Source organism: Delphinus delphis, chromosome 20, assembly GCF_949987515.2.
Source record: "Delphinus delphis chromosome 20, mDelDel1.2, whole genome shotgun sequence".
Lineage (NCBI taxonomy): Eukaryota > Metazoa > Chordata > Mammalia > Artiodactyla > Delphinidae > Delphinus > Delphinus delphis.
In genome coordinates this window covers 41,765,252-41,789,035 of record NC_082702.1, presented here as the reverse complement: position 1 = coordinate 41,789,035, position 23,784 = coordinate 41,765,252, and the positions used below count along the sequence as shown (strand labels likewise).

The 23,784-nt window shown below is 40.0% G+C and overlaps 1 protein-coding gene across 1 annotated transcript in view; it reads right to left on the bottom strand.

The window, feature by feature from the left end:
• The window catches only part of TANGO6 (transport and golgi organization 6 homolog), a 176,303-nt gene that overhangs the window by 40,866 nt on the left and 111,653 nt on the right, over window positions 1-23,784 (bottom strand). Inside the window, exon 16 of the mRNA XM_059999336.1 lies at window positions 1,129-1,280. Within this exon, the coding sequence (XP_059855319.1) occupies window positions 1,129-1,280 (152 nt within the window). The remainder of the gene's footprint in view (window positions 1-1,128; window positions 1,281-23,784) is intronic.

The following is a 23,784-nucleotide window of genomic DNA, read 5'->3' as shown; positions in this document are numbered from 1 at the left end:
ATACCATAAATTCAAGCATATGTATACATCCATGAGCATGTTTCTCTGCTTGATGATAAGACACAATCACCAAACACTGAAGAAAATTCCTTCTCAGTAGATACTTCTTAAGATTTGATGTTCAACATGGTCAGCCCTAGGATACTGAATAATGTAAAAGAAGCCAGTATTACAAAGTTACTAAGTTTTTGATCTTGTAAACTTATGTGCTTATATGAAAAATCTAGTCTCTCATAAATAATAAGGTAATATAAACTGTATTTTATTTATGTATTTATAATTTATAAGCCATCTTCTTCCTTAAAGATTTAAGATGGTGAAGCCCACTGAGTAAAAAGACACCTGGCAACATATTAACTAGTCTTCTTTTGCCCATCATCATCTTTAAATAGCAGAGTGTCTACTACATAGTATGTACTTGAGACATATGTTCATATATTGATGACTAAGGTTTTAACACAAGGGCAAATATAAAATTTAAGAGGCTAAAGAAAGATATTCATAGAGGACAACAGTGCAATGTACCTTTCACTAAATCTTAAACTCTAAAACCAGTTTAAATCTTAAACTCTAAACACTGGAGACGTGTCCAGTGCCAACATCTTGTATGGCTATTATTTTGGCTGCTCATTTATCCTTTACCTACTACGTACCAGGCACTGGGTATAAGGCGGTGAACAAAACATGGAACTTAATTAATCTTTTCTGATAAGACCCTGTCTCCCTGAATACAAGGCACCTCCAACCGAAGAGGGCCAATTAGAGTATGTATTTGCCTGAGAGTTTTCTGTAAACAGAGATGAGACTCACAGATGGCCCAGAAAACTAGGGTAAACTTCTGCTTGCACTTCCTCAAAGCTTCTTCAATTCTGTTATGTTTCCTTGGACTCTTTATAATAAATCCTCTCTTATGGCTTAAAGTAGGTTAAGATGACTTCCTGTCACTTGCAATTAAAAAATTCCTACTAAATCAACTTTCAATATACATATGAGACTAGCGAGGCTGAGGGAGGTTAAATGACTTACCGGATCTAGAAAAAGAACACAGGTCTCCTAACTCCCAGTGCTGAGCTATATCATAGGTTCAAGTAAAAACAAACTTTAGAGAAAGGAATCAACATGCAGTACCTCGTGAACCACAGAGCCCAGCATGAAGTCCAACCTCTGGCACAGTTCTCCAAGATTGGATAAGCTGCTGGCCCTGTGAGCACTATCTGGATCTCTTGCTCCCCTCAGGAAGGTGTGGATCAAAGGTTCTCGGTACTCTGAGACCATGTCCCCTGTAGAAAAAGGGAAGAAATCAAATTACTTCAAAACAAACTTTCAATTTCTTAAAGAAGGAATAACATATCACCATGGCACATTGTATGGTGTTTTTTTGGTTTTTTTGTGTTTTTTTTGTGGTACGCAGGCCTCTCACTGCTGCGGCCTCTCCCGCCACGGAGCACACGCTCCGGACGCGCAGGCCCAGAGGCCATGGCTCACGGGCCCAGCCGCTCCGCGGCATGCGGGATCCTCCCGGACCAGGGCACGAACCCGTGTCCCCTGCATCGGCAGGCGGACTCCCAACCACTGCGCCAGCAGGGAAGCCCTGTATAGTGTTTTATACTTTTCAAAGTACTTACATAACCATTAAAAATCATGCTCTGGAAGAATAATGTTAGGGAAAATATTCATGATGAATTATTTTGTGAAAAAGCAAGTAGAATCCCAATTATAATCTAAAAACCTACATGTGGAAATAAAATATTTGAAGACTTTAAAATTTATGTATATATAAAAGAGAAAAATGTACATATCATAAGTGCATAGCTTAATAAACTTTCACAAACTCAAAGCAACGGTCACAGTCACACAAACAGCAAGTATGGTCCTAGGCTAGAGCCTGGTCATTAGCCCAGTACTCTTCCTACACTATCACCCTACCTACTCAAGCAAATTGAGTGAAAGACAAGCAAGGCATTTTGGGTCTTGTCAAAGAGAGATCTATGATTCTTCACTCATTTGGCAGGTCTTTACTAAGAGTCCCACTAGATGCTAAGCAGGGCTTCTGATGCTTGGGATATATGGTGAACAAAAGAAGCAAAGTCTTGCCCTCTTGGAGTTTCCATTGTAGTGTAAATTATACAGTATGTTAGAAGGTTATAAATGCCATGGCGGGGGGCAGGAGGAGGAAAGCAGCGTGGAAAAAAAAAAAAGAGAAATGAAGATGGTGGCAGACTTCAGTTTTTAAAAAGATGGCCAGGGTTGGCTTCATTGAGATGGTTGAGACATTTAATCAAAGGCTAGAAGGTGAGGCTGTCGTCCATGTGGACATCTGGGGGAGGAGCACAGCAGGAAGAGGGAACAGCTAGTGTAAAAAAAAGCTTGTGGGGGAGCATGACTGTGGAGGAACATCAAGAAAGCACAAGAGGAGGCTAGAGGGGTGATGGCAGGGGTGGGTGCTGGTGCAGAGCTTATAAGCCTTGGTAGGCCTCTGTAAGGACCTGGACTTTTTCTGAGTAAAATGAGAGGCCCTTGGAGGATTTTGAGCAAAAAGGTGCTAAAAGATGACTCTGGCTGCAGTGCTAAGAACATGCAGTAGGGTATGTGTCTGTATGTGTGTCTGGGGTGGAGCAAGGGTACAAATTAGGAAGCTACTCCAGTAAGCTGTTTGAGAGAGGATGGTGACTTGAACAGTAGAAGGGGTGAGAAAAAGATTCTGCATATATTCTGAAGATTACACCAACTTGATTTCCAGAGGACTCCAATAATGACTTCCAGGATTTTTGCTTTTGTGCCTGGAAGGATGAAGTTACTATCAACTGAGGTGGGAAAGTCTCCAAGTGAAGCAGGCCCGAAGCAGGAGATATGTTGAGGAAGTAGTGGAAGATATATAGAGAGTTCAGAAGAGAAGTCTGGGTTGAAGATATACATTTTGGAATCAATGGAATGTAGATTATATTTAAAACCTTGAAACTAGATGTATAATCAAGGGAGTGAGTTTAGGCAGGGAAAGGAAGAGGACCGAGGACCAAACCTGTACCCTTCCTTCAACATTAAATCTGGGAAGGGTCTGGGAAGGGAAGAACCAGCAAAGGAGACTGAAAAGGAATAACCAGTCACGTAGGAGAAGAATTAGCATGGTATTCTAGAAATTAAGGGAAGAGAGTGTATCAGAGAGGAAAGAATGGTCTGCATCAAATGCTGCTAATAAGTCAGGTAAAAGAAGACTAAAAATTGACCATTAGATTTAGTAACAATGAGGTCACTGTTGACCCTGACAAGAACAGTTTTGTTTTTTTTTTAAAATAAATTTGTTTACTTTTGGCTGCGTTGGGTCTTTGTTGCTGTGCATGGGCTTTCTCCAGTTGCGGCGAGCAGGGGCTACTCTTCATGGCGGTGTGTGGGCTTCTCATTGCGGTGGCTTCTCTTGTTGCAGAGCACGGGCTCTAGGCACGTGGGCTTCGGTAGTTGTGGCATGTGGGCTCAGTAGCTGTGGCTTGTGGGGTCTACAGCACAGGCTCAGTAGTTGTGGCGCACAGGCTTAGTTGCTCCACGGCATGTGGGATCTTCCTGGACCAGGGCTCGAACCCGTGTCCCCTGCATTGCCAGGTGGATTCTTAACCACTGAGTCACCAGGGAAGCCCGACAAGAACAGTTTTGATGCACTGGCAGGGGTGAGCGCATGATAGAAGTGGGTTTAAAATATAATGTGAGAAAAAGAATTGGAGACAGATCACTTAAGGAGTTTTCTGCACAGCATATCAAAGAAATGGGGTGGTAGCTGTTCAAGGAAGTGGGGCCAAGAAAGGTTTTTGCATTATTTTATTCTTAAAGAGAGGAGAAACAGCACGCCAAGGCACTTAGAATTGACTTTTTTTTTTTTAATGGAAACAACTTCTTCCTCCACAGATGGGCTGAGAACTAAAACTGCTTTGACTTGATCTTGGCTCTGAGGCCCTAGTTCCAGAACCCAAGTATAACACTCCACTTCCAGCCTTTCTGCAGCCCTAAGGTAACATGATATCTAAATGGTGACAAAATGGTTTCTGAAGCATATGTTTAAAGTCACCAAAATGATAACTTACATAGAAAAGTCACCAACCTGCCCTGTCAGGCCCAGTTAAAATGCCTCAAATGCCACTTCCTTTGTGAAAACCTCCCTTAATATTCTCAGTCAGCCTTAATTAGTCCTCCTTGGAAGTCCCACAGTACTTTGTACTTAAATCACACTTGTTACTAATGCCTTGATTCCTAGATGTTTTCAGCCTATATCTATTTCTCCCATTAGACTATAAATTCCTTGAGGGTAAAACTTTGCTTCATCTCTGTTCCTATTGGTTCTTAGTAATCTTTGCACATACTAGGTACTCAACAAATATCAATGTTGAACTGAATTCACTCATTTATTCAATAAAATGTAATTATGCACCAGTATCATGCTAATGTTCTAGGGATACAAAAATTGATAAAACATAATCTTTACCGTTTAAGCAGCCCAGAGTTTAGGGGGTGGGTATAAACAGGTAAGTACCGACAATTACAGCACTGTGCAGTTAATGCCGTCACAGAGTCAAGCAGAGGCTGCTTAGCATAATTTCACTAACCTTAGTCACTTGGAAGGGGGAGGAGGAGGAAGTTTATTTTTTGTTTTCCCTCAAAGTCAGGAACACAATGTAGTTTCCTTACAATACAAGAAAAAGATGAGGACTAATTTCTCTAAAATGCTCCCAGTTCCTAACACAATACATGCAGTCACAAGACTCACCTCCTGCTCAGTTAATATCAACATATATTGCAGAAACTGAATCAATGAATGACTTAGCCATAGCCTGTTTTCAGAATAGAAAAGAGGGGACTTTGTGCCTACTAGTATTTGCATTTCTGAATATCAGTCCTAGTGAAGGCAGTCACATGTATACACAACAAAATCTGCATAAAGGCTTCTCTGCAGAACTGTAATAGTAAAAAATGAGAAGATATAAATTAAATATTAATTAATGTGGAAGTGGTTAAATAACCATACATATTATGGAATACTATGTGGTCATTAAAAGGAACAAGATAGAATTAACTGCAACAATATAGAAAGGTTCCCCTGGGACTTCCCTGGCAATCTAGTGGTTAATACTCTGTGCTTCTACTGCACGGGGCATGGGTTCGATCCCTGGTCGGGGAACTAAGATCCCACCTGCCATGTGGCCAAAAAGAAGCTATTAAAGAAAATGTAATATTCCTTAAGGAAATATTTAATTTCCTTAAGACACTGTTAAGTGAAACTAATAGAACCAGTATCATTCCATTTATGTATGTAAAAATGCACACACATAACTTCTCTCAATATTAAACAAACCACACTTACAGATTTAAATATGTATATTAAACATACAAATGCATAGAAAAAAGAGAAAAAGGATTTACTACAATAGAAAGGTTAGATAACTTGTCCAAAGAGTAAATACAACCAAGATCAAACTTAGGTAGTCTGACACTTAACTCCTATGATACAATGCATTTAAGATATTTCCAACTAAGAGGAAAACATATCTTTCTACATTTTTTTTTTTTTTTTTTTTGCCGTAGGCGGGTCTCCCATGGCCGTGGCCTCTCCCGTCGCGGAGCACAGGCCCCGGACGCGCAGGCCCAGTGGCCATGGCTCACAGGCCCAACCGCTCTGCGGCACGTGGAATCCTCCCGGACCGGGGCATGAACGCGCGCCCCCCACATCGGCAGGCAGACTCCCAACCACTGCGCCACCAGGGAAGCCCTCTTTCTACTTTTGTTATAGTACTTTCCCTTTTTGGAGCTAGAAACGGGCTTGCTCCTTCTGCAGTGTGAGATGTGCATCCAGAGTTAAGAGCTCTGTGTTCTAATTTTGGCCCTGCTGCCAACTAGCAGTGTGACTCAGGGCAATTCCCTTCACCTCCCTGGACCAACTGGAGATGAGTCAATTAGATGAGATGGTCTCTCTGGCCCCTTCCAGTTGGAAGTCTATGAGGTGATGAGTCACCTTTGGCTTAGCCATCAGGGGAATGAGATTCAGGAGACTTAGAAAGGAAGAAAAGGCACATATTCATGAGCACTGGAGTGGGAGGCTGCTGTGGTTAAAGGAATGAAGGTCCTTGATGGGAAGGAAGTCACTGAGAAATGAAGGAAGTCTGGAAATCCATAAGGAGGGGAAATTGCAGTTTGAAAAGGTAAGAGCAGATGACAAACTAGTTAATATTTACTAATGTAGGGATTTAAAGTTAAAAGTAAGTGGTAAACTAACACAACATTGAAATTAACTATATTTCAATTAAAAATGGATTAAAAAAATAAGTGGTAAAGAAAAGACACTATGTGCCAGGTACTGTGCTAGGCACTATGGACCATAAACAAGAAAGAAAGAGTCCCTCCCCTCATGGCATTCAAAGCCTACTGGGGAAGAGGAAAAAAACTGACCAAGCAATAACAATGGAGTGAGTTGTGCCCAAAATGGTGACAGAGAAAGATACTTTTATGAGTAATTTTTTGATCTGGTACCAATTTCCATTAACAACAGCTCCAGTATTCTTTTTCATCCAGACTCAAAAGCCTGGTGTTCTTTTTTGACTTCTCCCAGTTACCCTTCAGTCCATCAGTCAGTTCATTTATTATTCTTCAATCCTCATTTACTTCCCTATGGGATTTGAGGCAACTTACAATAAAAAATATTGAAACTGAATTGAATACTTTTTAGAAGTTCTATAGTAATTGAAGAAGTACACATATCCCAAGCTATGAATGGTTATTGCAAATGAACCTCAAATTTAGTTTAGCAATTCTGGTAGCTGAGGCAAAAAAGGAAACAGAAAATATAGTTCCCATTACTCAATAAAAGAAAGAACATAGATTCGTTAGGAGACAAAAACTTCAGGAAGAATACGAAGAGGTATCTCATTCATTCAGCAAATCTTAATTGAGTGCCTACAATATTCCAAGTTCGTTCTCATTACTGGAGATAATATAGCATGAACAAGAAAGCAAAGTTCCCATCTTTATGAAGCCTACTTCTAGTGGAGGAGAAAGACAATAAATAGTAAATAAGCTTTCCAGCAGCAATAAGAGCTATGAAGAAAGATAAGGAGCGGGGAGCAGTTAAGAGTCAGGGGTGAGGGCTCAGGGAAAAGCTGTCAGAGAAGAGCTGAAGGAACAAGTCATGTGAAGACCTGGGGGAAAAGGGAAGAGCAGACTGGACAACAGAACTTTTATATTCAATGTAGAAATCATATGGCTGTTTCTTACACTGACCTACCATAAAAGTCAAGGGCATACCATTACATTAACAAAACCAAATTTTAACATTCCATTTGTATAAATTCCTGCCCTGCCAGAGCTTCATTACAACTTTCCAAATGAGCATCCATTTAACTGCATGCTCCACCAACCCCACTCCCAAGCGTACCTAAGAGGAGCCAGTGGAGACTTGGATCTCAAGAGCCCTGTACTGTACCCAGTCAGCTGGTTCTGGGCCCACTTACTACCTTGTTTTCCAGGTATTGGACTGGACGAGCTGGGACACTCCCTGCATCCACTCTGCATGCATTTCTCAAAGTGCCCTGCTGTCATGTTCTCTGCAACCTGACCTCTCTTAGACCTCACATACACAGTCAAGATTTGCCACACCCTTGCTCAAACCTGGTCTTCTTCGGGGATTTACAGCTCTGCCCCCATTTCCTGGAGGCTCTGCTAGCCTCTGACTGTCCTCCTTCTCCCTAGCTCTTGTCATGCTGTGTGGCTGGTTTCTTAAGACTGTACTGGATCCTAGTCTCCAGGCTGGGGGTCAGCCCTGACCAGGTTTCTATGCAGAATAAAATGAATGCATATGATCAGAGAATACAGCTTCAAGGGCTGCAATAATAGAATTTAAAGATCCTACAAAAAGGGTTCTTAATTTGAGCTTTAGGGACCCCTACATGTCAAAATTTGTTGTGTACACCTCACTGGCATTTTCCCATTCTTCCTTGTAAACAGTACTCTAATTCTGTTCAAATATCCACCTTCCCCCCTGCCCAACTATCACTTATGTGATTCAGGCTAAGGTCTTTGTTGCTTTAAATGAATCTTGGTGGACATATCCCCTTGCCTTAACTGCTTTGGGCATGTGACCCAGTCTGAACAATGAGATGTGAAGGAAAATCTGTTGGAAGACCCTAAGAAAATATTTTGCCTCTGGTTATGATAAGAATATGATACCTCAAAAAAAAAAAAAGAATATGACACCTCAAAGCTGCTGCAGCCAAATGAAACTATGAGGAACCAGGGGATGAGACCAATAAAGCTGAGACTGGCAGAGTAGAAAGATGAAAAGATTTTGGATCTTGAATGATGTCATGGAGGCAAAGGATTAACCAGTTCAGAACTTTCTGTCATATGCAATGATTCATTCCTTATTGTTTAAGCCAACTGAGTTGGGAATTTCTGTTACCTGCAGCCAAAAGCATTCTGATATGACATATGAAAATTTAACGCTATAGAGTACTTCTATGTCAGTTCTATGTTTATCAATACAAAGCCAGAGAGACTTCCCTGGTGGCACAATGGTTAAGATTCTGCGCTCTCAACCCAGGGGGCCTGGGTTCGATCCCTGCTCAGGGAACTAGATCCCACACGCATGCCGCAACTAAGAGTTCGCATGCCACAACTAAGGAGCCCGTGTGCTGCAACTAAGGAGCTGGCGAGCCACAACTAAGGAGCCTGCCTGCCTCAACTAAGACCCAGTGCAACCAAATAAATAAATAAATATAATAATTTAAAAATAATACAAAGCCAGAAAAGTTAGATTTGCCAAGACAAACTTAAAGCAGTATATGTTTTTAAAAGGATTCAAAAGTCAATTTTATAACATATAAAAGAAAAAATTAAACCCAATAATTTTCTTTCTTCTAATTATAATTTTAATTGGGACAATAGTCTAGTATACGGCATGACTCAAAATATCAGTGTGTGTAATACATATATATACTTTGCCAAAGAGCAGAGTCATCTTTATACATCTGCCAACCTATTAAATAAAGAAAGGTGAGTAACTATTTACAGTAGGAGTTCATGTGAAGGGGTTATATGCTGAGTATATTTCGCAACTACTGACTAACTAGTTCATTATAAACTAAAAACTCAGGCTTTGGGACACCCACTGCTATTCCTTAGTTTCTCATTAAGCAACAAAATCTCAATTATATCATCCAGGAGGGGTTTTGGTTAATATATATATATATTTTGGCTTTTGCCTTTTTGTGTTTTTCTTTATCCAGATGAGAAGTTTGTATTGCTTCAGTTGAAACTTATTTGAACCATAAGGTTCCAAGATTCTAATTCACCTTTTGTCAGAAAAGGTGGCATACACTTGCCCCCTGACAAGGGCAAATATTCATTACCATCCTGTTGTCTCCTTAAAAGTATCCATATTATATGGCTTTTACAAAAAATGGTATTGATTTCTGAACTCCCTCACCCCCATTTTCAGAAAGTATTCACAGTAGACTACAATATTTAGACTAAGAGATCCCCATGGAACTGAAGTTGGAGAGACTGCCATCTTTTCCTCAGGCGTTCAGAAACAGCTTCAGGGAAATGAACACAGTAAACCCAAGACTACTTTTAGAAACTTACTCAAGTTGATTCTAGTCAGTAGGGTTTATCCTAGTTCAGCTCTAATTGCTTTTCCTTTGTGCAATGACAATGACAACACCTGGCTATTTGCATCTCCATATTCTTCTCAGGAAGTCAGCAATAATCAACACTTATTGAGAAGCAAACAGCAGTGTGTTCAAGGAAACAAATGAAGGATCTAGATTTGTTTGAACAAACTTGATAAAAAAAACGCGTTGCTTTGGAAGGTGAAAAATCAAGTGCATAGTGAAAAGAGAGCTGGAAAAATTTTAACCTGCCTGTGACTTGTTTGTATCAATTATCGTATATATGAAAAGATTTCTTCAACAAATTAGGACTTGGAAGATTTTTTTTTAGTCAAGCTTTGCAATGGTACTTTGAAATCTACATTGATAGATTCATTTATGCCTATCAGATCCCACCTTCCGTCATAAAGGATCTGAGATGACCTGAAACAAGAGACACTTACATAGTGAAAGAGCGCTATCACAGTAAACTACTGGAGTCAGGGGACCTGCTGATTTCAAGGGCTTGACTACTCTTCTAGTTCAGTGAAACAGGTCATAAAAGTGAAATCGAGAAAAATCAAGTGAGAAAGAAAATTCCACTGTTGGCCAAATCTTTACACCATCCTTTCAAAACTCCGTAATTAATGTCTGCAGAGCCCTCTATTCCTTCTTTCCTTCTTCTCTTCCCTTCTTTCTCTCTTTCTACACCCCCTCCTTTTTTTTGAGACATAGAAGGGAACACTGATAAAAAATCATTCTTAACTACTCTCTTCTATCTACCAACAGGAAATAACTAAGAAATATCCTATCCTGCTGGTTAAGGTGCTGCTGGGTAAAGGCAATTATATTTTCCAAAGACTGAATGATCACTTACAGCCAGCACTCCTCTGTAATCAGAAGTTAACATACATTCTGAGTAATGTTTTAGACCAATGTTTCTTAAACACAAACATGGGCACTGAAATTGCGCAGTGCAACTTGATTATAATGTGGATCCAGGTGATTCAGAATTATCATTGAAATGAAAACACAACATTTAAAAAATTCTTTTTTTTTTTTTTTTTTTTGCGGTACGCAGGCCTCTCCCTGCTGAGGCCTCTCCCGTTGCGGAGCACAGGCTCCGGACGCGCAGGCTCAGCAGCCATGGCTCACGGGCCCAGCCGCTCCGCGGCACGTGGGATCTTCCCGGACTGGGGCACGAACCCGTGTCCCCTGCATCGGCAGGCGGACTCTCAACCACTGCGCCACCAGGGAAGCCCTAAAAAATTCTTTTAAAGAATTCACAGACCCCTGAATTATATCAGAATTTAATCTCCAGACTCCAGCTCTTCCATCTAGCTAATTCAATAAAAACATTAAAACATTTAACATGCACTACAATGTGCAAGGGACTCTAACAGGCACTAGCGATTTAGAGGTGAAGGAAATTTTGCATATGTATGTCCAGCTGATCCAGTACAGCTGATAATTTGAAAAGACTGATAATGCTTATTTGAGCAAGGGAATGGCTTAACTAGAGATATATTTTTGAGTTTGGTGAATCTGAATTTATACGTGTGTTCAGAAAGGACAAAAGTCTTTGTTCTATGATGTAGAATGAGGTTTGCATCGTAATAATTAATCTCCAGCTGGATCACTTCTACTGCAATGCCTTCAGGACACTCTTACACTCTGTTAACTGGTTGCAAAGTCACAGTCAGCCAAAGGATATGATAATCTTTTAGAGATCAACTTTTTTTTCCAAATGAATAATGATTCAAATAGTATGGTGCTTTCTCTACACAATAAGGGTAGTAAATAAAATGTTAAGCCTCATGGAATGATTGAAAATTTCTACATTCTTTAGCAAGAGAAAGTCTTTTTCTGTGATAGTCACAGAGGAATCAGGTCATTGATAGCACAGTCATTGTAGGGTGTGGCCTCACCAGCTCAGAAGTGCTGATGCCTACTTCACTCTCAATGCAGGCATGAAAGTAATTTACTCCACTTGAAGCTACTGACGCCTCCCAACCTACTTTTTAGCTCTTGCTACCAGGTGTCAAAAGTAGGTACTGAGACTAGCAATTAATACTCTGAAAATGAAATTAAGAAAACAATTCAATTTATAACTGAATCAATCAAAAAGAATAAATGCTTAAGAATAAATTTATTTAAGAATAAATGTACTCTGAAAACTACAAAACATTGTTAAAAGAAATTAAAGAAAAACTAAATAAATGGAAAGACATCCCACATTCATGGATTGGCAATGCTGCCAAAATTGATCTATAGATTCAAAGTAATCTCTATCAAAACCTCAGCTGCCTTTTTTTTCCCCCCAGAAGTTAGCAAGCTGATCCTAAAATTCACATGGGAATGTAAGGGATACAGAATAACCAAACAATCTTGAAAAAGAAGAACAAAGCTGGAGGACTCCCATTTCCTAATTTAAAAACTTACTACAAAGCTACAAAAATCGAGACAATCTGGTACTAGCCTAAAGACACACCTGCAGATCAATGGAATAAATTGAGAGTCTAGAAATAAACTCTCATTTTTATGGTCAATGGATTTTCAACAAGAATGCCAAGATAATGCAATCAGGAAGATAATAGTTTTTCAACAAATGGTGCTAGGACAACTGGACATCCACATGTAAAAGAGCTGAACCCCTATTTTACACCATATACAAAAGTAACTTCAAATGATCATAGATCTAAGTGTAAGAGCTAAAATTATAAAACTCTTAGAAGAAAACATAGGAGTAAATCTTTGTGACTTAGGTTAGGCAAAGGCATTTCAGGGACTTCACTGGTGGTCCAGTGGTTGACAATCTGCCTTCCAATGCAGGGGACGTGGGTTCGATCCCTGGTCGGGGAACTAAGATTCCACATACCGCGGGGCAACTAAGCCTGCGCACCACAACTACTAAGCCCCCATGCCTCAACTAGAGAGCCCGTGTGCCGCAAACTACAGAGCCCACACACTCTGGAGCCGGTGCGCCGCAACTACAGAGCCCACACACTCTGGAGCCCATGCACCACAACTAGAGAGAAGCCCGCATGCTGCAACAAAAGATCCTTCATGCTGCAACGAAGATCCCACACGCTACAACGAGACCCAACACAGCCAAAAAAAACAAAAAGGCATTTCACATACAACACCAAAAGCACAAGTGGCAAAAGAAAAAAATAGGTATGTTGGACTTCACCAATATTAAAAACTTTTGTGTGTCAAATGTCACCAAGAAAGTAAAAAGACAACCTATAGAATGATGGGAGAATATATTTGCAAATCATGTATTTGATAAAGGGCTTATCTTCAGAATCTATAAAGAACTCTTACAACACAATTAAAAAAGACAAATAGGTCAAATTCAAAATGGGCAAAGGATCTGAACCGTATATTTTCCAAAGAAAATATACAAACGGCACATAAGAAGATGCTCAATACCATTAATCATTATGGAAATGCAAATCAAAACCACAAGATACCACTTCATACCCATTAGGATGGCTATAAGCAAAAAGACAAGAACAAGTGCTGGTGAGGAGAAGAAACTGAAACACTAATACACTGCTGGCCGAAATGTAAAACGGTGCAGCCACTTTGGAAAACAGTTTGGCAGTTTCTCAAAAAGTCAGAGTTACCATATGACCCAGCAATTCCACTCCTTCGTATATACTCAAGAGAATTTAAAACACATTCCCACATAAAAACTTGAACATGAAATGTTCAAAGCAGCATTATTCATAATAGTCAAAAAGTGAAAAGAACTCAAATGTCCACCAACTGATGGATGGATTTTAAAATGTGTTATATCCATACAATGGAATGTTACCTGGCAATAAAAAGGAATAAGGTACATGCTGCAACATAGATGAACTTTGAAAACATGTAAGTTAAAGAAGCCAGTAAAAAGAAAAATGTATGATTTCATTTGTAGGAAATATCCACAATAAGAAAATCCTTAGAGACAGAAAGATTAGTGATTGCCTGACTGGTAATGGGTACAGGGCTTATTTTGGGGTGGCGAAAATGTTTCAAAATTGATTGTGGTGATGGTTGTACAACCTTGTGAACATACAATAAATTTTTGAATTGCACACTGTAAATTGGTAAATTGTATAGTATATGAAGTATATCTCAATAAAGCTATTTTTTAAAAAAGTAAGTTTTGGGCCGGGAGGGGTTAAAGGAGGGCTACATAATCTAGTCCACGTTGAAGCTGGAAAAATAAATAACATATAAAAATCTTCACATATTAGAAGAGAAGAGGTATATGTATGTAAGCAGAATCTGATATGAAACGCACCTCTGCCTTCCAGTAGCTCAGAGACCAAAGCTTGGGGGCAGATCTCACAGACAATTCACAATGGTTGCTCCCTTCAAACATGAAGTAGGAGATCTGGATTCTTTCATGATATGCCCACTACAGGAACCAGGTCCTGCCCTTGACCGTCAGTCAAGCAGAACCCAGAGCTTTCCCATTGCTTTGTGAATGGCATTGCTTCTGCCAGCTCTTTGCTTCCTTATTTGTCAGTAAAAGATGGTGCCAACACAATTTCAGTCTTTACTACTTCAGAGCTGGCAGTTTAATGGGTAACATTTTCTAAACCTTCTAAATTAATTTTCATTGCATCAGCTTTAAAAAATATTAGTATAATATAAAAGTCTCTTAAAAGAGGCAAGAAAAATATTGAAGATATAGACTCAAAGGTTCTTACATACAGTTACAGCCATTTGGCCCAAAATTCCATCTCTGGGTATGCCAAACCACATCTGACAAACATTAACCCAGGGATAGTTAAGACCTCCTACCAGTATTTTAAAACTTTTGTGCTCCAGCCTTTTTATTATGTCCATCCCAATCTCTTCTGCTCTTTATTTCATTTCCTCTTAAGGACCAGACTCAAGTGGAGGTGGAGACCTGGAGTCTTTGTCTGCCTATCTTTGAATCTTAATCTTATCTTTCCAGGCTCCTGGATCTCATTTACATTGTTTGAATTGCCTCTGTAATCTAACCAGTTCAAGTAGGCTCTTCCTTTTCCAAGACAGCACTTTTTGTACTTTCAGATTTGATATTAGATATTTTGGGGAGAAAAAAGAGAGTAAAGGTATAAAAAGGTCAAATGTCACAATACACACTTCACTCACTAAAGCCATTACTGGAAAAAGGAATCCAGAGAAACTATTTCTCCTCCCTTTTATTTGGGAACCAAAGTAAATAGATCCCTGGGGATGAGTAACGTGGTGGAGAGCCACATGCCCTCACAGAAATATTCCTGCTGACCTGGTCAATAAGGAAACAGGAGACAAAATATAGATCTGACTCTCTGCATGGACCCTTTTATGTCCTCAATAATATCTAGTAATTTTTCCTGCATTTTAGGGCCTGGAACTCTTTCACTACTGAAAGGAATACAGTAGAAGAATTACTTGTTTTTTGTAACATTTCATGAATACAACTTATTGCCGTGACTGGACCAGAGTCAACAGAGACAATAATTTCTGTCAAGGTCAGAAGGAAATTAGATTGACATGGCAGATCCTGACAGGCAGGATTTCCTTTCCAAAAGCCATTTAGAGAATTAAATAATTTAAATGCAATTAATTTTTTATGAAATTCATCAATTTAAAAAATTCATAGGTAAATTCTGATTAACAACAATTACTTTTCAGCCTTGAATTTCCCCTGCAGCTCTGGGGAAATCATCTCTTTTCTGATTTTAGTTTCCCTTCTCCACATAGCCCTTTATGAACAGAGGAGAGATTTTAGTTAAGATAGAATATGCAGCTACAGTACAGTGGAATAAAAAAACGTTGTGTCCATTTGTAAGCCTCTTTATCTGCAAAGCACTTGTGCACCTATTACCACATAAGAATTTGAGTTTGGTGGAAAAAAATATTCTTAACTCTGTATTACAAATCAGGAGAGAGAAATTTTTAACAGGCTGATCCCAGGTCACACAGCTACTGAAAGACAGATACATTCTCTTGTCTCCCAAGCAGAGGGCTCTTTCTACTGCCATCAGGACATTTACTTGGCACTCCATGAAGATTAGCAGGAACTTCTGTTCTACAACAGTGGACATCAATGTGGCCAGCTGATTCTCCCACATCTCTGACATTTCACAGTCCTTACAATTTTCATTCCTTCTCTGTTTAACCTCATAAGATACGAATGGAAGAGAAGCCAGGGATTTGTATCTTACAAGAGGGCATAAGCAACAGGGCATAATGGGAATAAGTTCCTCTGGTCCATGAACAAACACCAAAATTGTCACTTAATTGTCTTTTTGAAGGGCTGGAATCCTATTAATTCTATCCTGAAGAGGAGAACAAAAAAATTTCCCCTCTTCTTTACCATCTTCAAAGTGGTAACACTTCTGATTTCCTAACAGGAGGAGATGACTGATAAATGGCCTTGTGAAAGCTGCTAAAGCCATATACTTGATGTACGTTAGGGCATTAGAGGGTTGAAGCCAGTCATCTGCTCTTGATGGGGCTTGCCAGGGAGGCAGGTCGCAGTAGTCACTGGGCAAGAATGCTGAGTAGTCCCTGGATAGAGTCCCCCCTGCTGGTGTCTACATGTCAGGACCCACTTTACTCCCTCAGGCTAATTGTTGATCTGCTGCTTTTGGTGTTCCGTTCATACTGTTATCCTTTTTAAGGTAATGTAACCAAGAGGTGACTCTGAGCTAGAAGTAGGTTAGCAAAGATTTCAGGGCCTCTTAGCCCTCCCTTTTCTGGTTCTAATTTCATTGTATCTCATCACACAGACCACATAGGCATTGATGATTTGGATGCAAGTTGCAGGTAGACAAACTTTGACAGGCTTAGATGTAACCAAGGGAAGATCTCAGATCTCTGTGGGACAAGTTATTAAAGAAAAACAAACTTGTTAGTAGGACTATTGTTGGTGCAAGTGACTTACCAGGTATGCTTTAAAGAGACACACAGACCTTCTTGCCTCCAAATATTTCTTCTATTAGCAATCTGTATTGCTTCATAGTCTATTTAATCATTAGAACTTTATTTCTTTAGACTAAATAGCCTCCTTACTCAAAATGCAAAACCACCCCAAGAAGGGCAGCATAATAGGAGGCTGTCATCCACACCTTAGTGAATATCAATATACCTGTTACCTCCTTTTTACAAGCTTGGAAGGAACAAGAAAGACATGAAATAATTTCTGAAATTTGATGAGTTTCTAGTCGAAGAAAGTTTTAAGTGGGAGGAGAGAAGAAAAAAAAGGTAAGCGAGGGGCACTGAAAGGAGAGGTAGAAGACCCTACTTTACACTTTGACTCGCAAAAGGATGTTTTCTTTCCATGTCTTCAAATAAGAGCGATGTGCAAATAAGAACCACAGATAAATATCTTTTGGACAAAGTAAAACAGTGTACAGGAAATGCTTTGTACCACTGGATTTTCGGCAACTCAGTGAACTAAAGTAACGTAGAAACAAAGACAGTTTGAAACAGGATGCCAAGACTTCTATAGTTATGTATTAACTAGCTTACTCATTCCATCTCAACAGCTCATTGAACGCCAAGATTGGTTTAAACAGCATATAAACTTTCAGTTTATACAAAGTTACCCTACAAGGAAAATCTACAACAAATGACTCTACCCTAGTGTGTTACTGACACGAAAAAGAGATTAGTTCTCCTGAAAAGTGTGCTTGAGACAGTAACAGACTTCAGAAACATGGTGGAATTTTCCTGAAGGGTGGAATTAACAAAATAAAGCCCAGAAATGTGATCACAAGAAAGGAAAAGTTCCAGGTTTATGGCAAGTTATTTTAAAAGATGAAAGAAGATAAAAACTAGATATTTTAAATGAAGGAGACTCTCTTTACAATTCTGTAATGATGAAAGTAGTAAAACCATTCCAGTGACTTATTTAATTCACTACATAAATGTTCAAACTCGTTAAAGCATGCCCAAGAGTTAGTTAGCCTCATAATATTGACAAACGTAAATCAGGAAGCCTGTGGCCTGAGAATATAACTTTATGTTTAAATTATTAACAGAAGATCCTTCAACTGCTATGAAATCAGTCTTTACCACATCAGGCCCAGCAAAAAGAAAATGAAGTTACAACTTCTTTTAAAGGGAACATTATATTCTAATTAGTTGGTTTACTCTCTTGCAAGCCCATAAGTCAAAGTGAATGCAAGAATCTATTACAAATCCAAGAATCTATTTTAAAACTTGTAAATAAAAGAGAAAATCAGATGTTTCACTGTCCTGTGTCCTTTCACAGACACAATAAAGGATCCAAATTATAATGCTTTAATTTACTCTAAATTGGAATTAGGGGTGTGAGATGAGAAGACAAAAGTATGAAGACACTGAAAATAAAAATAACAGCAGAGGGCTTCCCTGGGGGCGCAGTGGTTGAGAGTCCGCCTGACAATGCAGGGGACATGGGTTCGTGCCCTGGTCCGGGAAGATCCCACATGCCGCGGAGCGGCTAGGCCCGTGAGCCATGGCCGCTGAGCCTGCGCGTCCGGAGCCTGTGCTCCGCGATGCGAGAGGCCACAACTGTGAGAGGCCCGTGTACCGCAAAAAAATAAAAAATAAAAATAACAGCAGAATTAAACACTGAAACATTCAAGTATACAGTTGTCCTTCAATATCTGTGGGGGATTGGTTCCAGGACTCCCCAAGGATATAAAAATCCAGGGATGTTCAAGTTACTTAACTGGCCCTCCGTATCTGCAGGTTTGCAGATAAGTAGGGCCAACTGTAATTGTGTCATCTTTAAAGAATGGACTCTTTGCCAATGGCATCTTCTATCTCCTGAGCTAATGACTGCAGCTGGTGATTTCAGAAAAGAAATGCAATATCTACTCAAATCTACTTAAAGAGGTTTAATTATAAAGGGTAAAAGTTTAAAGTAGGATACAGAGTTTAAAGTAGGATACAAAGCTTGATTTGATGGGAAGAAAAACTTAAGAATGATTTGGAAAGATTAGTTACTTCCAAAGAAACTTTGTTGAAAAAGCAAGCAATGAAGGTCTGCCAAAGAAATACATATACATGCACTTGAATAATGGTTACCTTAGAATAGGGCCAGCAGACTTTTTCTGTAAAAAGCCAGACAGTAAATAAATACTTTTGGCTTCGAGGGCCAATTTCTGTTTGTCATTGTAACTACTCAATTTTGCCACTGTAGTGCAAAAATAGCCATAGACAATACATAAATAAGCATGACTGTTTCAATAAAACTTTACATGGACACTAAAATTTGCATTTCACGTCACAGAAAATTATTCTTCTTTTGCTTCCCCCTTCCACCAACCATTTTAATGTGAAAAACATTTGTAGCTCATGGGCTATACAAAAACTGGCAGCAGGTCGGATTTGGCCCAAGGGCAGTGGTTTGTCAACCCCTGTAATTCCTTAACATAAAAGCCCCATGGAATGTAAATTGGTGCAGCCACTGTGGAGAACAGTATGGAGGTTCCTTAAAAAACTAAAAATAGGACTACAGTATGATCCTGCAATCCCACTTCTGGGCATATATCCAGAGAAAACCATAACTCAAAAAGAAAAACGCAGGACTTCCCTGGTGGCGCAGTGGTTAAGACTCCGCGCTCCCAATGCAGGGGGCCCAGGATAGATCCCTGGTCAGAGAACTAGATCCCACATGCATGCTGCAACTAAGAGTCTGCATGCCACAACTAAGAAGCCCATGTGCCGCAACTAAGGAGCCAGCAAGCTGCAACGAAGAAGCCCGCCTGCCTCAACTAAGACCCAGTGCAACCAAATAAATAAATATTAAAAAAAAAGAGAGATACATGCACCCCGATGCTCACAGCAGCACTATTTACAACAGCCAAGATATGGAAACAACCTAAATGTCCATTAACAGAGGAATGGATAAAGAAGATGTGGTGGGCTTCCCTGGTGGCGCAGTGGTTGAGAGTCCGCCTGCCAATGCAGGGGACACGGGTTCGTGTCCTGGTCCGGGAGGATCCCATGTGCCGCAAAGCGGCTGGACCCGTGAGCCATGGCCACTGAGCCTGCGCGTTCGGAGCCTGTGCTCCGCAACAGGAGAGGCCACAACAGTGAGAGGCCCGCGTACCGCCAAAAAAAAAAAAAAGACAACAAGAAAATAATAGCAACCAACATTTATTCACCCCTTACCATGAAAGATGCTGGTTCTGAACACTTTACATATATTATCTTTTAAATTTCATAACCACCCTATCAGGAAGCTACCATAATTATCCCCATTTTACAGATAAGGAACAGAGAGGCTATGTAACTTGTTCATAGCTATTAAATGTGTTAGAGTCAAGATCAAAACTTAGGAATTTATGACTCTGGGGGTCACGGTGCATACCTCTGACAGAGAAAGGTAAAATGTGTCCCAAGGTTAAATCTATACATCAATTTCCTATTTACCTGCCTAATGGCTGCCACTGTAGGTGGTCCTACCTCTCTACTTTAGTCCCTGGCAACCCCAGTACAGGAATTAATATAGTCATAAATACATCTCTATAATGACACTCAAATATTTATATTTATAATGACACAAATATTTCATATTATGTATATTATTTCATTTGAGCCTCTCAACATTTCTATGAGAATAACTGGGTGGATTACACTTGGTGGAACTGCCAGGTGGATTATAACTCCATCTCCACTAAATGTTAAGAGGTGACAGTCTCTCATTTCTTCTTCTGAATTGTCTATAATGTCTATTTTTTCTCACCATCCTCATGGACATCCCTCTAATCAAAGTCTTCATCTCTTTATGCCTAGGAATGCCAAAACAGCCTCCTAGCTATCTCTCTGTCTCCAACCTCTCCTTTCTTCACTCATGTTTCATGCCCCTGCCAACCATACCTACACATCTGTCATCACGTGGCTTCCTTTCTTAAGAATCCATAGTGATTCCCAAACGCCCGTCACATCAAGTGCTAACTCTGCCCAGTGTTCAAGGCTCTCTGTGGTCTGCCCACCTTCTCTATCTAGCCTGACTACCCAAGGCACCCAACACAACTTGCTATAGGGAGACAGGTCAAGTCCTCCATTCGCAACACAGGCATCCCACATTTGTTCTCATGCTTTCTTTCCTATCTGGGGACATCATTTGCCTTCTTTCTCACATGTAAATCCTCATTCAATATCCATCATCATCTCGTTCCCAGATTGCCCAACAACATCCTATGAGTCTACCTGCTTCTAGTCTTGTCCCACTCTCATCCTTCACAGAGCAGCCAAAATGATTTTGCTAAAATGTAATTATGATTAATTCTTCCCTCCTTAAAATCTCTCAGTGACTTCCATTTAAAGTCAACATAAGGCTTCCCTAGTGGCGCAGTGGTTAAGAATCCGCCTGCCAATGCAGGGGACACAGGTTCAAGCCCTGGTCCGGGAGGATTCCACATGCCACAGAGCAACTAAGCCCATGTGCCACAACTACTGAGCCTGCGCTCTAGGGCCCACGAGCCACAGCTACTGAGCCTGCGTGCCACAACTACTGAAGCACACGTGCCTAGAGGCCATGCTCTGCAACAAGAGAAGCCACCGCAATGAGAAGCCCGAGCACCACAACGAAGAGTAACCCCCACTCGCCTCAACTAGAGAAAACCTGTGTGCAGCAACGAAGACCCAACACAGCGAAAATAAATAAACAAACAAATAAATAAATTTATTAAAAAATTAAAAAAAAATTAAGTCAACATAAATTGAAATCCCTTAACAGAGCACATATGGCTCTTTATGATCTTGGCTTCTTGAGCTAAGCCAGGCCATAGAAACCTGGCCGGAATTTGAAAAAGGATGAGAATGATGACTTCTTCTCTTGTAACTTTATTTACTCCCACAGCAGTAAACAAGCAGGACACAGATTATGAAGAAGATAAGGATTCAGGTGGGTGAATATAGTCTCCCATTGTCTCTCTTGGACCTCAAGGAAATGTGCTGAAATTCAGTATGTGAAGACTAGACTCAAAGCAGCTTGTAGCTAAGGCTGAAAGACCTGAAGTGAGATTTGAGCTATGGCCCACTGCAGGTAAGACAAAGTCTGAAGTTTGAGTCTAATTTAATTGCCTGTTAAAACAAAAATTTAACAGTTTGGAGTACCATAACAGAATCTATAGCCTTCCCAACATAATTTAATAATGTCCAGGACATAATCCAAAATTACTTGTAAAACAAAAATATAACCCATTCTCAAGGAGAAAGATACTCAAAAGAGGCCAAAACTGAATGATACAGACATTTCAATTATCAGAGATGGATTTTAAAGCAGCTATTATAACTATGTTCAATGAGGTAAAGGAAAATATAATGAATGAAAAGATAGGAAAATATTTGAAGTTTAAACAAAAAACACCACATTTCTAAGTAATCCATGGTAGAAAAAGAAATCACAAGTAAAGTTAGAAAATATTTTGAAATGAAAACACATCAAAATTTATGGAATGCCACTAAAGTAATTCTTATAGGATAATTTATTGTTTTTAATGCTTCCTTTAGCAAAGAGGAAAGGTCCAAAATCAGTGATCTAAGCTTTCACCTTGAGAAACTAGAAAAATAAACAAGTTAAACCAAAAGTTTATAGGAGGAAGTTGTTGTAGGCAACCCCTAAAATGGCATCCTACAATCCCCATCTCCTGATATTCATACCTTATGTAATTCCCTCCTGTTGAATTAGGGCTGAACCTAGTGACTTGCTTGCAAAAAACAGAATGTGGCAAAAGTAATGGGATGTCAATTCTGAGATTAGGTACAAATGACGAAGACTTTCATCTCGCTTGCCCTCTCCTGCTCTCTTGATTGCTCACTCTGGTGGAAGCTAGCTGCCATGTTGGGTTGCCCTGTGGAGTGGCCCATGTGGCAAAGTGCTGAAGGAAGCTGTGGTCAACAGTCAGCAAGGAACTGAGGCCTTCAGTCCAACAGCCTGAAAACAACTGAATCCTGACAACTATGTGAGTGAGTTTGAGAACTGCTCTATTCTCAGTTGATTCTTCAGATAAGACTGCAGCCCAGCCAACACCTTGATTTTGGCCTTGTGAAAATCCTTGAGTCAGAGGCACCCAGTTAAGGCATAACTGGCACCCAGTTAAGGCGTAACTGAACTCCTGAATTACAAAAACTATGAGATAAATGTTTGTTGTTTTAATCCGATAAGTTTTGAGGTAATTTGTCATGTAGCGATAGATAACTACAGCAAGAAATATTAAAGATAGGAGGGAAAACCAATGAAATGGAAAACCAAAAAACAATAAAGAAAATTAATTAAACTAAAGCTAGTTCTTTGAAAAAAATGTTAATACAATTGATAAACTTCTAGTTAGATTGACCAGGTAATGAGTAGCACCGTGTAAAGAGAGAGGACTAAGGACAGAGCCTTAGGGGACTCCAAACTTTGGGGATCTGGTAGTGGGGAAGGAGCCAGCGAAGAAGACTGAGGAAGAAAAGCCATGAGGTAAGAGCCATCAGGCAAGTCTATTGCATGGGAGGCCTGGAGAGGAAGGAGTTTCAAGAAGGAGGCAATGGTCAAACATATCAAATGCTACTGGGTGGTCAGGTAGTATGAGGATGAAGAATTGATCATTGGCTTTTTCAATATTTTGGTTGATAAGGGAATTCTGGGGATAAAAGTCCCCTCGGAGTGACTTGGGAAGAAAATGGTAAAGGAGGTAATGCAGCCAGCAAGTTCAGACAACTTTTTCTAAGAGTTTAACTGTGGAAGAGACCAGAGAAACAGGGCTATAGTTTGAAGGGGGTATGGGGTTAAGAAGGTGTTTTGTTTATTTGTTTAAAATATATTCAGTAGAAAGAAGAAACTGATGGTGCAGGTAACCCAATTGAGAAGCAGTTTTACTGCAGGGTCTTTCAGCCTTGAGAAATAACAGAAATAAGTCCTAGTTGCCAGGACCAGAGTTTGGTGGTGGGTGTGCCTTCTTTCATCTTCCCAGAGGTAACCGGAGTTTTCATCCTTACGTGTGTTGGGGGTAGGAGGGGGTGGGGGAGATAGTACAAACCCGGTCCCTGGCTTTACGTAAGAAGGCTGGTTTGAGTTCAGTTCCTGTTTTCTTGAGGCAGTTGAAATTCTACCCAAAACTGTCTGGTGTCCCTACAGAGCTGAGGCTTTGGTCCTTGAAGAGTAACTGCATAGAGTTTGAGGTAATAAAAGGTAATAAATAGCATT